The following is a 15798-nucleotide window of genomic DNA, read 5'->3' as shown; positions in this document are numbered from 1 at the left end:
AAGTGAGAAGTTTTCACTTCAATAACACCACATTCTCTGCAACAAATATGTAAGTTTTCTTTCTATAGGTATATATTAATCACAAAAGTTAGTAGATACCTGTAGTTTCTATTAACTATGCTACCAGTAATACATTTAAAATTTTGTAATTTACTAGGTATTCAAAATGTAATTCTGATCTATTTATCTGGTTCTTTATCAAGACAGTTCCTCGGAGAATAGGTGTTATGGTTGCCGTGATTTTCCTGTTTCTTTTGTTTATTGATAAAAACTCATTCCTCGTTTGCGTTGTTTACTTCTCTTCCTTTGGTAAATGTTGAATTTATTTAATAAAGACAAACAATTATGTTGTGTATTTTTTTTCTTAATGTATATATTTTTTAGGTTATGAAGTACTATTCCTGGTAGAAGCTGTTGATGAATATGCAATCTCCGCAATTCCCGAATTCGAAGGCAAGAAGTTCCAGAATATAGCCAAAGAAGGTTTCAGTCTAACGGAAGCCGAAGGAGGCAAAGAACAATTGGAGCAATTAAAGAAAACATTCGAACCTCTCACCAAATGGTTGGCCGATGATGCATTGAAGAATGATATTGCCAAGGCCACCGTTTCCGAAAGATTGTCTGATTCACCTTGCGCTTTGGTCGCCAGTCTGTTCGGCTGGACTGGAAATATGGAAAGGTTGGCTTTATCCAACGCCCATCAAAAGTCTGACGATCCACAACGTACTTACTACCTTAACCAGAAGAAAACTTTGGAAATAAATCCGAGACATCCTTTGATGAAAGAACTTCTTAAACGAGTACTTGATGATTCCAGTGATCCGACGGCTAAAAATATGGCCGTGATGATGTTCAGAACAGCCACGTTGAGGTAAATCAATTTATTGATTACATTATTTTCCAAATTTGATCTTAGAATTTTTATAATTTGTGATGTTTCTCTACATATTGGCCATCATTGATTAATATAATTTATTATGCAGGGAAAATTAATACTCCATTGAAAAGTTACATTGAGATTACATCTTTGAGAGGACGCAATTTTATTTTTTTGATGTGTGGGGGTGCGAACTGTAAGCTAAAGTTCAAAAGTTTTTGGGGTCGCCATCCTTGTGCCCCTACCATCGCCTTGGAAAAACGGGTGCAAAGAGTTTTCGGGCTGTATCTCGTAAATTAGCAACTCATAGAAAATTTTGTTTCAACTTTTTTTCTGGTCAGTTTACGATAAGATGACATCAGACTAATATTATAGAGGGATTTTCATAGAGTAATTTTTACTACAAATTTATTTAATTTCATTAATTTTCCTGGATTTTACAGCGCTCCGAAGTTACCGGATCCTTGAATACTAATAAGAATACTATAAAATCGAACCATTAGGCTTAGTTTTTGATTATATATTTTTTTATTTATATAATTTATTACTTTGTTAAAATTCCTATGGTATTATTAGTTTATTATCAAACTTTTATTGACATACTATCAACCTTTTCCCTACCACCTATGAGGTAGAGTCTGGAGGAGCGTTTTTTAAGTGGTATCCCTATTAGGCCTAATTCACTGACAATTTCCAGGCGAGATAATAACGGATATAAATATATAATTAAAAAGTTGTTTTCCACTATTTTTCATTTTCTTTTATGGTCCAGGGTGCGGTTCAGGATCTAATTTAGTATCGAAGGTGAGGGTTTGCGAAAGAACGGAAGTTAGAATTGGCGTCATTGTGGGTAATTAATCTTCGAATTTTTCGATTAATTTTAATATTTCCATGATGTCACTGCAGGTATCACCAGAACAATTCAGGCACACTGCAGAGCATTTGAGGCTTACCTGTCGGCAACCTCATATACTTTCACAGTTTCGCTTGTATCTGCAAAAAATGTATTTCAGAAGTTCGGTGGGTGCTAGAGTTTTGAAAGTTTGGATTGGTATCTAAAATGTTTCAAGCTTTTTCTAGCCCCAATGTTCAGGATCATCTTTATCTATCTATCTATACAAGGATTTTTACAGCTGTCTGCCATTCTCCATCTCTAAGGTCTCGTCTTTCCATGGCCTCGTCCACTTCATCTCTCCATGATCTTCGGGGTCTACCACTTTTCCTCCTTCCTATTGGGCTCCAATCCGAAATCTTTGCTATCTACCTTGTATGATCTGTTCTTCTCACTTTCTTCTCTCAAATTAAACGTTTTTCTTCGATGTAGCTGAGTATGTATTGTTCTTCTGCCATTCTTCGTTTTGTCTCCTCATTTCTGATGCGATCCATTTTTGTTACTCTGCAGCTTCTTCTCATGAACTCCATTTCAGTTGCTGTGATTTTGGACCAGTTTCGTTTATTTATTACCCAATTCTCTGCTCCATAGGTCATTATACTGCGTACCAAGGTGGTATAAATTCTCTTCTTTGTATTTATGATAATCTGTCTATCCCACAGTACCCTGTTCATTTGTTTAATACATGTTCTTGTCTGTGCTAATCTGCTGGTTATCTCTTGCTCGGTGCTTCCATTTTTTCAGAGTATAAATCCTAAAATTGTTCAATTATTTTTATTTATTTTTGTTTATAACTTTTTTATTTTCCATTTTACAATTAAAAGTAATAAAAATGAAGTTGTAGACAATTAATTTGAAATAAATAATGTCTAATAAAATTGTGGGGTTGCTAGTTTACGAGGTACAGTGTAAAAACTCTTTCGTCCCTTTTTACAAGATGGCGGCCGGGGGAGAATGGTGGTGACCCCACAAACTTGAACTTAAGCTGATACTTATCCTTCCAACACATAAAAAAAAATAAAATTGTGTCCCCTAAGAAATGCACGCTAAGGCATAAAAATGTAACATTTCAATAGACTATAAGTAAAAATGGCATTGAATGCCGCAAAAAGAATAAGTAAATGTTTTCCAGAAGAACTACATATTTATGTGAATTAGCTTTTAATTAAATAATGGGTAAATTAGATATAAATTGACAAACTGTGTAATTTTGCAGAGATACGAACACCACTGATTTAAAACGACCACAGTTGTGGGCCGTTCTCAGTGAGTAAAACTGTACCGCTGGGAATATCTAATCTTGCATATTTAGTATGTAGTATTATATAATATCACTGCAAAAGTTTGGTAGGTTTTGGACACTTTACTGCTTTATGCCTCGCCTAGTTCTAGATAGTGATCAATTGTTTTTTTTTTTATTTTAGGTCTGGTTATATGCTTCAGGAAACCGCAGATTTTGCCGAATCTATCGAAGCAATGATGAGGAAAACACTTGGAGTGCCATTAGACGAACAAATTGAAGAAGAAGAAGATTTACCCGAAGACGGTATTTCGGAAGAAGATCAAATAGATGCAGATTCTGACTCCAAAGATGAGGACCACGATGAACTTTAAGTGTCTTGTTTGTTTGAGTGTGTGAAGTGAAAATGTTAAGTACAATAATTGTACGATCTGAAAAGACTGTCATTACAATTCCTTTGTATTTTTGTTTTACATTATAAATAATTATTTATTGTAATGTGTTGCTTAGTTTTTCAATCTTTTTTAACACCACACAATAACATTAATCAAAATTACCCAGGTTTTGATGGTTTAGTATTGTATAGTACTCTAGTACTGATGGGCAGATTGGATCACCTCCAGCGACTATTTTTGATGTCAATATAAACGGTTATTAAATCCGCAATGTTTGTTTATTTTACAAAATTTACAAAACTCAATTTTACAATTACAATACTGCTGCCTTCTACTAAATAACACGTGAACTTATTTTCTCATCTATCAAGTGATAGCCGAACTAATTTATCACTATCAAAATGCCAACTTATTGCGGTAATACCAACAAAATCCCTAGTTTTCAGCTTTTAATTTTAATTTTATCTTTCTTCTTCTCATTGCGCCGTCTCCTTTCGAAGGTTGGCGATCCAAATGGCAATTGTAGTTTTGGAAACTGCTGCGCGAAAGATCTCTGCGGATGAGCGGTCGAACCATCTCCTCAGGTCTTTCAGCCACGAGTTCTGGAGTCTTCCTACTGACCTTTTGCCCTGTACTTTTCCTTCCAGTATAACTTGAAGTAATTCATATCTTTCGCCTCTCAACACATGACCTAAGTATTGCATTTTCCTCTCTTTGATTATTCTTACTAATTCTTTTTGTTTACACATGCGACGAAGTACCTCAACATTAGTAACTCTTTGTACCCATGGAATCCTCAACATTCGTCTGTATATATACATCTCAAAGGCATCTATTCTTTTTTCTATTTCAGAGTCCACTGTCCAACTTTCACAGCCAGAAAAAATGTAACATCTGATCATTCGGATTCTAAGCTTTAGACTAAGGTCTGATCTTGTAAAAAATGTTTTCATGCTCATGAATGTTTTCCTTGCTTGTTCGATTCTTGATATGATTTCTTTTTTTGGATTACACTGACTATTGATATTTGTTCCCAAATATTTTATGGAATTTACCTGTGCTATTATTTGACCCTTGGCATACACCTGTACGTTTATTGGTGTCTTTGAAAATACTCAAGTTTTAGTTTTGGAAACGTTTAGATGTAAACCGGACATTTCGCTCTGGTGAACTACCGCATTTATTATATTTTGTAGTTCTTGTGCGTTGCTAGCTATTAAGACGGTATCATCAGCATATCTGATGTTGATTTTATCTTTAGGTACAGTTATATATATATTTAGGGATTCTACAGTATTCACTGCCTTCCCTCGCTCAACCGTTTCCATCTCTCTCTGTTGTTCCATTCTCCATCGTTTAGTCCTCTCTTACTCATGGCGTCGTCTACTTCGTTCCTCCAGGATTTTCGGGGTCGTCCTCTTTTCCTCCTTCCTATGGGGCTCCATTCGGTTATTCTTTTTATCCATCTGCTGTCGCTAGCTCTTCTTACATGTCCATACCACTTTAGTCTTTTTTGTTCTATATATGTTAGTATGTCTGTTTCTATTGATGTTCTTTGCTTTATTTCGTCATTACTTCTCCTATCCATTCTTGTTACTCTGCAGCATCTTCGCAGGCATTCCATCTCTGTTGCTATTATCTTACTGGTACAGTTACAGTTACAGTTAATTTAAAAATTATGGCAGTATGGGTAATGAACATTTGCATTAAATAGAGGTTTTTGGATAGTTAATCATTTAATGTAGTTTTTTGTACCTAAGTTCAAAAATTATTACACAGTATTTAGTTTTATGACCAATTACAACGAGTAGTAGATCAAGTCCGAGGGAAAATGATAATATTGGGGGATTTTAACGATCGAGTTACGAAAGTCAAAAGCCGAAAACGGGTTTTCAAAAAATTATTTTCGTTACAAAATTTATTTATTAGGAACGTACAAGTATGGTAACAACTACAAAACAAAAAGCTCTACGTTATCCTATAGAAAACACGTTATATTTTGTCGTAAACATACCGCTGAGGACAAAAACAGGATACGTCAGGAAATATGTAATAGGAAAAATACCCTGTACAGGAGAATAACGTGATAAGTCTGTGCGGTACCGGGCAAAGTCGGGTTTCTCACTTCTATTCGTTAGCGTGCCACGTGTCGCTATTGTGATGGTTTTCTGTAGTTTTGTTAGTATTATTCATGTTTTTCGTTAGTAAGCATTGTTAGAAACATTGTTCTAGCATGGAAAGTGACTTAGGTGATTGCGAGGATACGCCGATGGTGTTTTCTACAAAAAAGAGGCCCAAACATGGAAGATTAACAGATGTAAATAAAAAAAAATAGGCTACAAAGTCATGAAATTGACAGGGAATGTGACTGCAAACGTTTACAGTGCTCTAAAAAGATTCTAGCGGAAGTAAGCAAAACATTATAAGAAGTTTTAATCTTTTAGAGTCTACCGATAAACAAAACTCATATTTATGTGGACTCATTAGTATTGTTCCTGTTAAGAATAGACGTCCTCGGCTGGATGAAGAAAATGCTCGTTTAAGAGATGTTGTAGATAAGATTAGATATTTTCATGAAAACAAACTTAATGAAGTAGCAGTTTGTCGAGATGAGTTTGTAGCTTTACACCGCATCACAAAACGTAGAATTGAGTATTTACTCACATCTTTAAAAAATACCGGCATGCCTCCAATCGACAAAAGAGTAATAGACTTAAACAGACCCTTAAAACTGTGTGATGATACTCGTAATAAAGTTAAAGAGCATATCTTCTTCTTCAAGTTCCATCTCCGGCGGAGGTCGGCAATCATCATAGCTATTCGGACTTTTGAGACGGCTGCTCTGAAAAGTTCATTTGATGTACATCCGTACCAATCTCTCAGGTTGCGCAGCCATGACATTCTACGCCTCCCTATGCTTCTCTTTCCTTGGATCTTTCCCTGCATAATCAGTTGGAGCAAGGTGTATTTCTCTCCACGTGTAATATGTCCGAGATATTCTAATTTTCTTGTTTTTATTGAATTTAAAATTTCCATTTCTTTGTTTGTGACGTGTTCTGTCCATGATATTTTCAGAATTCTTCTGTACACCCACAGCTCAAATGATTCCAGTTTTTTCATTGATGTCGCATTCAAGGTCCAAGATTCCATTCCATAAAATAAAGTCGAAAAAACATAGCACCTCGCCAACCTAACTCTTAGTTCCAGTTTTAAATCACTGGTACATAGAACTCTTCTCATTTTGTTGAAATTTGCTCTAGCCTTTTCTATTCTTATTTTTATCTCCTGATTGTAATCGTTTGTGGAGTTAATCATTGTTCCCAGGTATGCATATTTGTCCACTTGTTCGACGTTGGTTGCGTTTATTAGAAGATTCTCGTTATTTCTTTGAGTTTTCGATATTCTTATAAATTTCGTCTTCTTGACATTCATTGTTAGACCATACTCTTTTCCATACTCTGCTATTCTGGTCACCAGTCTCTGAAGATCTTCAATGTTTTCGGCTAAGATCACAGTGTCGTCCGCATATCTAATGTTGTTAATGGGGACTCCATTTACCTTTATTCCAGCTGTTTCACCCTCAAGAGCTTTTTTCAGGACCTCTTCGGAGTAGGCATTGAAAAGAATTGGCGACAATACGCATCCCTGTCTTACTCCACATCTAATTTCAATTTCTTCTGACAGCTGTTCGTTAACACGTACTTTTGCTCGCTGTTTATAGTATAAATTTGATATGATCCTGAGGTCGTTGTAGTCAATCTTCTTTGATTTCAGGACATTCATTAAATGTTTATGTCGTACTTTATCGAATGCAGAGGCAGTCATTACAGTACCAACGACTCTCAGAAGAAATATTTACCCGAAGAACTCAATGTTAAGAAAATGTGGAAAATGTTCAAAAGAAAATGCGTTCCGGCAGCGAAGTATCATACGAAATTTACAGAACCATTTTCACCACAGATTTTAACATAGCTTTTGGTTACCCACGCACAGACACGTGCAGCATATGTGATGAATACCTAGCTAAAATGAAATGTCTCAAGCAAGAAAAACAACCAGGTAATGAAAAACCTGTACACGTGTTTTTAAATGAAAACCAAAAAATTGATCAAACTAAGAAAGACATAACAACTAAAATTAAACAACTGACCACCTTACATGATCTTCATTTACGTAAAGCAAAATCATTTTATTCAATTAAAAAGCAATCAAAGCTTTTAAGTCGTAAATCCAACGTAAAAGAGTCAATCTGTATAGACTTTGGTAAAAATTTTCCAATTCCCAAAATTCCTAGTAATGATCTATACTACAAGTGGCAGCTGTCCATTTATATGTTCAACGTACAGTTCTCTCTGACTCAAGAAGTATCTTTTATGTGTACCCAGAAACCATTGCTAAAAAAGGTAGTGATGATGTTGCTTCTCTACTGAATCATTTCGTATATAACTATTGTGATTCAAACATAAAAGAACTGGAGTTGTTTTGTGGCTCCTGCGGTGGGCCAAACAAGAATTACACCATTTTCTGCTATTTGCATAATCTTGTTCACCATCAAAAAAGGTTTGATTCTATTAGAGTAACTTTTCCTATTAGAGGTCATTCTTATATGGAGAATTATAAGAATATGGGAATAATTAATCAGAAAGCCAGAATTGAAGCAAGTCAATTTATATTTATTATCAATGTGTTACAATGTAGAGATACAATTAGTAACATTACAAGCTGCACCTACGATTTAAGCAACCGGTTTAACAATTCAAGTCACAAACCTATTTCGCAAACTGCACGTAAGCCTATATAATGTTCATACAAAGCTTTCCAGCGAAGTCCGGTTAACCCATTATATATCATTTCTATACGGCTTCCCGTGTTGTCTGGTTGGTTGGGATACCAGTTGTAGTAGGTGATTGGACGCCATGTATTTTTCCATACCCACCTATTCTGCTCTTTGGCTCCCGAAGTCCAAAACCCATATTCGGGTCCATTACCATCTGAAAATAAAAATATAGACTTAATACACGCAGTTCGGGAAGTGTATAGATCTGATTTATAGTCTACTACTTTAAGGTCGGTTTCATGTTTCTCTCCTACGCTTCATTTTCTCGGAGGATACAGGTTTCAGTCCTTTATTCCAACAAAAACTTCCATAAGCGAGGCTGTAATAGCAGAATAGTCGTCAGGCATGAAGTGCAGTTATGATAACACCAGAAATGTTCAAGGGCAATAACGCTACTAACTGTGGCATATAAAATATTGTCAAAGATTGTGTATGACCGATTGAGACCATATGCGAAACAAATAGTTGGGGGATATCAATGTGGTTTCTGCAGGCAGAAGTCCACAATAGATAAGATCTTCGTCTTGAGGCAAATCTTGCAAAAGACCAGTGAATTTAATATAGACACACATCATCTTTTCATTGATTTTGAGAGTGTCTATGATAGCATTCATCGAGAATTTCTGATCCATGCACTAAAAGAATTTAATATTCCAACTCAACTCATTGATATAGTAAAAGAAACATTTAAAGTACAAAGCAAAATTCAAATTCAAAACGCACTAACAGATACAATCCATGTGAGAACGGGCCTACGACAGGGAGATACCCTATACTGTATTGTATTCAACATCACATTAGAGAAAATAATTAGAGAGTCAAAAGTCAACTCCAGAGGAATAATAATAACAAAAAGTGTACAAATATTGGTCTTTGCAGATGATGTTGATATCATAGCTAGAAGCGAAAGAGAGATGAAGATAAAGAACAATAAGGCTCCAGGTCCAGATGGAATACTTGTAGAAATGTTGAAGGAGGGGAATGAAATTATTCTCGAAGAATTGAAAAAACTTTTCAACGAATGTCTTCACAGAGGAGAAGTACCAGATGATTGGAATGAAAGTTTGACAATACTTCTCTTCAAAAAGGGAGACAGGGGAGATCTCAAGAACTATAGGCCAATCTCCCTGCTGTCCCAAATGTACAAACTGTTTATGAGAGTAATAACTAACAGGTTAACGTCGAAGCTCGATAGCTATCAACCGGTAGAGCAGGCAGGATTCCGAAGAGGTTACAGTAGAAAACTGGGTCATTTAAGATACACTGATGACATTGTAATATTCGCTACAAGTTTCGAAGAACTACAGACCATGATGACGCAACTATTTCAAGCTTCGGAAAAAGTAGGTCTTAAGATGAACTTGGAAAAAACAAAAATAATGACAAATACACCGAACATTCTAGAAATAACATTGAACGACATAAATTTAGAAACAGTAAGCGAATACATCTACCTGGGACAGATAATGAAAATTAACAAAGAAATGAAACTGCCAAAATTACCAGAAGAATAAGGTTAGCGTGGGCAGGATTTGGAAAACTGAGTTGGATCTTAAAAAGCACTAAAATAGAACAGTATTTAAAAACCAGAATTTACGATCAGTGTATCCTCCCTATACTCACGTATGGTTCACAGACGTGGACACTCACCAAGTCCAATATGGATAAAATAGTAAAAGCACAAAGAACGATGGAAAGATCAATGCTCGGGGTGAGACTTATAGACAAAAAACAAACAAATGGATTAGAAGCAAAACGAAATTAAAAGACGCAGGAGAACATGCTGTCAAATTAAAATAGAGCTTCGCAGGACACAATGCCCGACTGAAGGATAAGAGATGGAACCACGAAATACAACAGTGGAGGCCATGGTTAGGAAAGAGAAGCAGAGTAGGACCACAAATGAGATGGGCTGATGATATTAAGAAGATCGGAGGACACAACTGGAAGCAAGTGGCACAAAATAGAAGACTCTGGATTGATTTGGGGGAGGCCTATGTCCAAAGTTGGATTACTTAAGGCTGAAGAAGATATATATATATATATATATATATATATATAATATATATATATATATATATATATATATATATATATATATATATATTATATATATATATATATATATATATATATATATATATATATATATATATATATATCCTCTAAAATAACAGCTGAACTGGTAGATGAAAAAGGGGGGTTGAGGTTAATTGGGTATACAGCTGATTAAAAGCCAAGTGTACTCTGTTTAACAATTCATTATATTTCGCCAATTTTCATTGGCATCATCAGATGAGAGCTACAATTATTTAAAACATGGTAAAATACAATTTAATAATAGTTTGTTGTTTATATACTTACTTAATTGAGGTTAATGGCAGTGCGATTTATTTTACTTGATGGTATTAAAATAAATCGCACTGCCATTAACCTCAATTAAGTAAGTATATAAACAACAAACTATTATTAAATTGTATTTTACCATGTTTTAAATAATTGTAGCTCTCATCTGATGATGCCAATGAAAATTGGCGAAATATAATGAATTGTTAAACAGAGTACACTTGGCTTTTAATCAGCTGTATACCCAATTAACCTCAACCCCCCTTTTATATATATATATATATAATATATATATATATATATATAATATATATATATATATATATATATATAATATATATATATATAATATATATATATATATATATATATATATATATATATATATATATATATATATATATATCTTCTTCAGCCTTAAGTAATCCAACTTTGGACATAGGCCTCCCCCAAATCAATCCAGAGTCTTCTATTTTGTGCCACTTGCTTCCAGTTGTGTCCTCCGATCTTCTTAATATCATCAGCCCATCTCATTTGTGGTCATAGAAAGAGAGAGAGAGAGAGAGAGAGAGAGAGAGAGAGAGAGAGAGAGAGAGAGAGAGAGAGAGGGAGATAGTTACATCGCAATTATCTATATGTAAATGCTCTGATACCCAATATAATTATGGTATTGGTACATAAGTCCAAAGTCTAAGAATTAAGGATTTGAACAAAAAATTATTCATACCTGCGATTTTGCTAGCGGAGTAATTATAAATCACGGAATCTGGCACAAAATTGGCTCTTTTCCAATGTAAATCTCAATAAAAAAATCTAAGGTTCATTCTGGTAATTTTTGACGCTTTTCCTGGTGGGGTTTCAGCTGCTCGTCTGATCAAAAGCTATTTGGGACTTGATCAGAGGCTGATGACAAGAATATAGTCCCATTTCAATATTCAAGTGTTTGATAATGGGATTAAATAAATTTTCCTGTATTATTTGCCTTTTTTTAATTGTCTTAACTTACTTTGAATGTTTTTGCGTTTAGTTAGTTATAAGTTTTCTCTTTAAATCTTTATTCACATTGAAAGGTCTTGAACAGATCTCGAACAGATCCAGAACAAGTCTCAAATAGCTTTTGATCAGACGAGCTTTTGTATCCCCTCCAGAAAGGAGTTGTATTGGAAGATTGGTAAGATTGGAATTTTACAACATGTCCATCTTGAAGCCGATCTAATTTTATTTTATGTTTTATAGACACAATTTTTTACCAAAATCAATACTATTCGAAATAAATGATAAAATGTTAGGTTAGACCTTATTCCCACTTACACTACTAAAAATAGTGATGCCCACAAAATATGTCCCCCTCTTGCATTACTGTCCTAGTCGTAGATGTTATTTGGTAATAAAACCGCAGATACAAATTATTTTTTCATTTCGATTTGTGTTGTGGGTCAAATTCAGGATACTTACAGCGCTCCTTCATCTTTTGGTAAAGAAAGTTATTTTCTTGTTCTGATTCAATACCGACGAGATCCATGTTAAGAGATTTACAATGTGCCCATGCCTCCCACCAACAACCCTAAAAAAGTAAGAAAAATAATACTACCTTCATCCACAAATAAAGGTTTGCATTTTTTTTAGTTTTTATTATAATATGTAACTTACATGAAAAGTATCTGCAATAAAGTACTGACTGTCACCAAAAGTTATTAGATTACCTGAAAGTAGACATTAGGTTATTACTTACAGTACCATTTTAAATAATTTTATATTTGTTCTCAGTTAAAATATTGTATTATTTCTACATAAATGGTCCCATCCGCTATTTACATCTGTGTATCAGTATATATATATATATATATATATATATATATATATATATATATATATATATATATATATATTTTTTTTTTTTTTCAAATTATTTTTTCGACCGTACTGTTTTTTTTAAATATTGATTTATAGTATGTATCAGCAATCGGTCAGGAAATAAAACTCTATTTGTTCAGTCTCAATATTTCGTCACGATTTTGTGACTTCTTCAGGAGAAAACTGTAAATTTATTAGAATAATTAATGATTATATGTAAACAAAATGAATATTTTAATACTTACAACTATAAGAATGAAAATTTAAATTTTTTTGGCATAGGTATCTAAATAAATGACATATTTGTTTGATTTTATTTAGGAGTTATGGTAACAGCAATATTTTATAGAGTGAATTCCCGTTGTACAATTTTCAGCGAGTAGGTTAAAATAAACAATTACTATGACAGTATTATTCATTTTATAAAGTGGAAAGATGGAATTAATAAAATTAAGAAAGAATCAGGAACACGATAAATTGATCTATAAAATGTAATTGATGGTATGTAGTCAGTTTTAATTTTATAGATCAATTTATCGTGTTCCTGATTCTTTCTCAATTCTATTAATTCCATCTTTCCACTTTATAAAATGAATAATACTGTCATAGTAATTGTTTATTTTAACCTACTCGCTGGAAATTGTACAACGGGAATTCACTCTATAAAATATTGCGGTTACCATAACTCCTAAATAAAATCAAACAAATATGTGATTTATTTAGATATGCCAAAAAAATTTAAATTTTCATTCTTATAGTTGTAAGTATTAAAATATTCATTTTGTTTACATATAAGCATTAATTATTCTAATAAATTTACAGTTTTCTCCTGAAGAAGTCACAAAATCGTGACGAAATATTGAGACTGAACAAATAGAGTTTTATTTCCTGACCGATTGCTGATACATACTATAAATCAATATTTAAAAAAACAGTACGGTCGAAAAAATAATTTGAAAAATATATATATATATATATATATATATATATATATATATATATATATATATATATATATACTGATACACAGATGTAAATTAGCAGACCACCGCTACCAAAAATAAACACTCATGTAAGAAACTAGGTGCGCTGTTACAAATTGTGATCACTGAAGTCATATCCAAATATATCGTGTGCCTAATCGAAAGTACTTGGGCAAGATTTTTATAAATGAACTGTGCTCGATGTCTGCCTTTTATTTGAAAAATTTATATATTCTAGCATTCAATTATATATATATATATATATATATATATATATATATAATATATTTTATATATATATATATATATATATATATATATATTTATAATATATATATATATATATATATATATATATATATATATATATAATTTTAACTATAAACTATAAACTTTACTGACATAATAGACCGGATCTTATATTAGTTAATAAACTTACTAGACAGACAACACTAATGGATGTGACGATACCGAACAATAATAATCTGCGTGTTAAATACAACGAAAAAATCGCCAATACCATTCTTCTGGAAATAGGCCATACTTCTTACAATTCATAGAGATATCTCTTCAAAGGAAGACAGCTTAACAGCTATCTCGGATCTATAACTAACAATGGCAACTGCGAAGCAAAAATCCGGAGACCCATTGGTATGGCAAAAAATGAGTCGCTTAACTAGTTTGGAAAGACATATCTATCTCTCAAAAACTCAAGACGAGACGAATGCACTTGTATTTTCAATATTTCTATACTGAGCAGAAACTTGGACCCTTTGGGTACAAAGACGCCAAAAAATTAATGCCTTTGAGATGTGATGTTGGAGAAGAATGCTGCGCACACCTTGGACAGCTCATCGGACGAACGTTTTCATCCTTAACCAACTTATATCTATATTACATCTCTCTGGGTGGCGCATAACATGGCCAAAATATTCATGTTTGCGATTTTTAACTGTTTTGACGATTTCCGTAACTTTTCCCATCCGATGCAAACTCCCACCCAACTTATTCGTAGGATTCTCCGATACACCCAGATTTCAAAGGCTTCCAGTTTCTTGAGAAGTGTATCCGTCAAAGTCCAACCTTCGACACCATACCAAAGAGTAGAGAACACATAACATCTCACTAATCTAATTTTCAGATTTAAAGTAATATTGTTTCCACATAACAGTTTCTTAATCATAAAGAATGCAGCTCTGGCCTTCTCTATCCGTATTCTAATTTCTTTGCTCATGTCCCAGTTCTCATTTAGATTACAACCAAGGTAAGTGATACTGTTAATTCTCTCCAGTTGTTCACCATAAGCTGTTACCACTTCCGGTTGTATTGGCGTTTTACTGACGACCATCACCTTTGTCTTTGCGGTGTTTAGCTTAAGGCCATATTCATCAGACGTTGTGGTAATCGTATTAATTAGATGTTGAAGTTCTTCGTAATTGCTTGCAATTAACACTGTGTCATCTGCATATCTCAAATTATTAATATTGACGCCATTCATTTTTATACCACATTGAATATTATCCACTGCTTTATTGAAAACGAATTCAGATGTTAAATAGTAGCGGGGACAAAATGCAGCCCTGCCCTACTCCTCTTCGTATTTGAAGCTCTTCAGAGGTGTTCCGGCCAATCCTGATGTTTGCAAGTTAATGCCGGTAAAGATTTTTAATGATACGTAGGTCTTTATCATCAATGCCGACCTGCTGAAGAATGGCTATCATTTCAGTATGTTTTACTCGATCAAAGGCCTTCTCTAATGATGTAAAACTATCCAGTATCATAAAATTTATATTAATTCAATTTTAAATCAAACTTATGTATTTATTACCTGGTAAATTCTTATTTCCTTCAACGGCATTTTCCTTCCATATTAATACGCACAAAAATAAAAATACTGAATTTTTATTAGTCATCTTATTTGACTGGCACTACATAAAACGATGTACGAACAATTTGAACATTCCGTTTTTATATATTATATCTCTGCAGCGGCCCTTTTAAAAATTTAATTAGCCTTTAACCTAAATGGTTTAGTTTTGTAGATAAAGATGTTTTTAAACTGCGTTTTGGAAAATACGTTTTATGATAAAAAAATGTGCAAGTTGGCAACAAAGACCTTATCAAAGTTTTCTAGATAAACGCTCTTTTGAAAATATATTTTAGGAAAATACGTCTGATATATGATTAAAAACAATTAATTCATTTAAATAGTATTCCATTCATATACCTTAATGACCTTTATTACCGACGCCAACTTTAAATCAAATGTTTAAATTTAATCTCAGGGTTCTTTTGTGAGTTCAGAAATACTTTTGGACTTTTAATAGGTTTCAATACATACAACAGAAATAGAAGAAAATAAAATAAATGCCAA

The 15798-nt window shown here is 33.3% G+C and overlaps 2 protein-coding genes across 2 annotated transcripts in view; one reads left to right on the top strand and one right to left on the bottom strand.

The window, feature by feature from the left end:
- The window catches only part of LOC140442418 (uncharacterized), a gene marked incomplete at its 5' end in the record, with an annotated part of 80026 nt that extends 76513 nt beyond the window's left edge, over positions 1–3513 (top strand). The window contains 2 exon segments of the mRNA XM_072533490.1: positions 385–871; positions 3194–3513. Of these exon segments, the coding sequence (XP_072389591.1) occupies positions 385–871; positions 3194–3383 (677 nt within the window).
- Positions 3514–8062: 4549 nt separating this feature from the next.
- LOC140440739 (C-type lectin mosGCTL-7-like) lies at positions 8063–15407 on the bottom strand. Its single transcript, XM_072531113.1, has 4 exons — positions 15253–15407; positions 12238–12290; positions 12043–12151; positions 8063–8395 (listed from the first exon to the last, which is right to left on the bottom strand). The coding sequence occupies exons 1-4, from the start codon at positions 15335–15337 to the stop codon at positions 8166–8168; spliced, it is 477 nt and encodes a 158-aa protein (XP_072387214.1). The 5' UTR covers positions 15338–15407; the 3' UTR covers positions 8063–8165.
- Positions 15408–15798: the final 391 nt, after the last annotated feature.

Source organism: Diabrotica undecimpunctata, chromosome 5, assembly GCF_040954645.1.
Source record: "Diabrotica undecimpunctata isolate CICGRU chromosome 5, icDiaUnde3, whole genome shotgun sequence".
NCBI lineage: Eukaryota > Metazoa > Arthropoda > Insecta > Coleoptera > Chrysomelidae > Diabrotica > Diabrotica undecimpunctata.
Note: the sequence above shows the minus strand (reverse complement) of the source record. Positions and strands in the feature narration are given on the sequence as shown.

Bases quoted from the DNA above. Each gene is read 5' to 3' on its own strand.
- LOC140440739 (XM_072531113.1), bottom strand. From the start codon at position 15,337: ATGACTAATAAAAATTCAGTATTTTTATTTTTGTGCGTATTAATATGG. The intron at 12,152-12,237 runs GTAAGTTACATA...TTACTTTTTTAG, and splicing joins TTATTGCAGATACTTTTCAT to GGTTGTTGGTGGGAGGCATG. The intron at 8,396-12,042 runs GTAAGTATCCTG...TTTTATTTTCAG, and splicing joins CCAAAAGATGAAGGAGCGCT to ATGGTAATGGACCCGAATAT.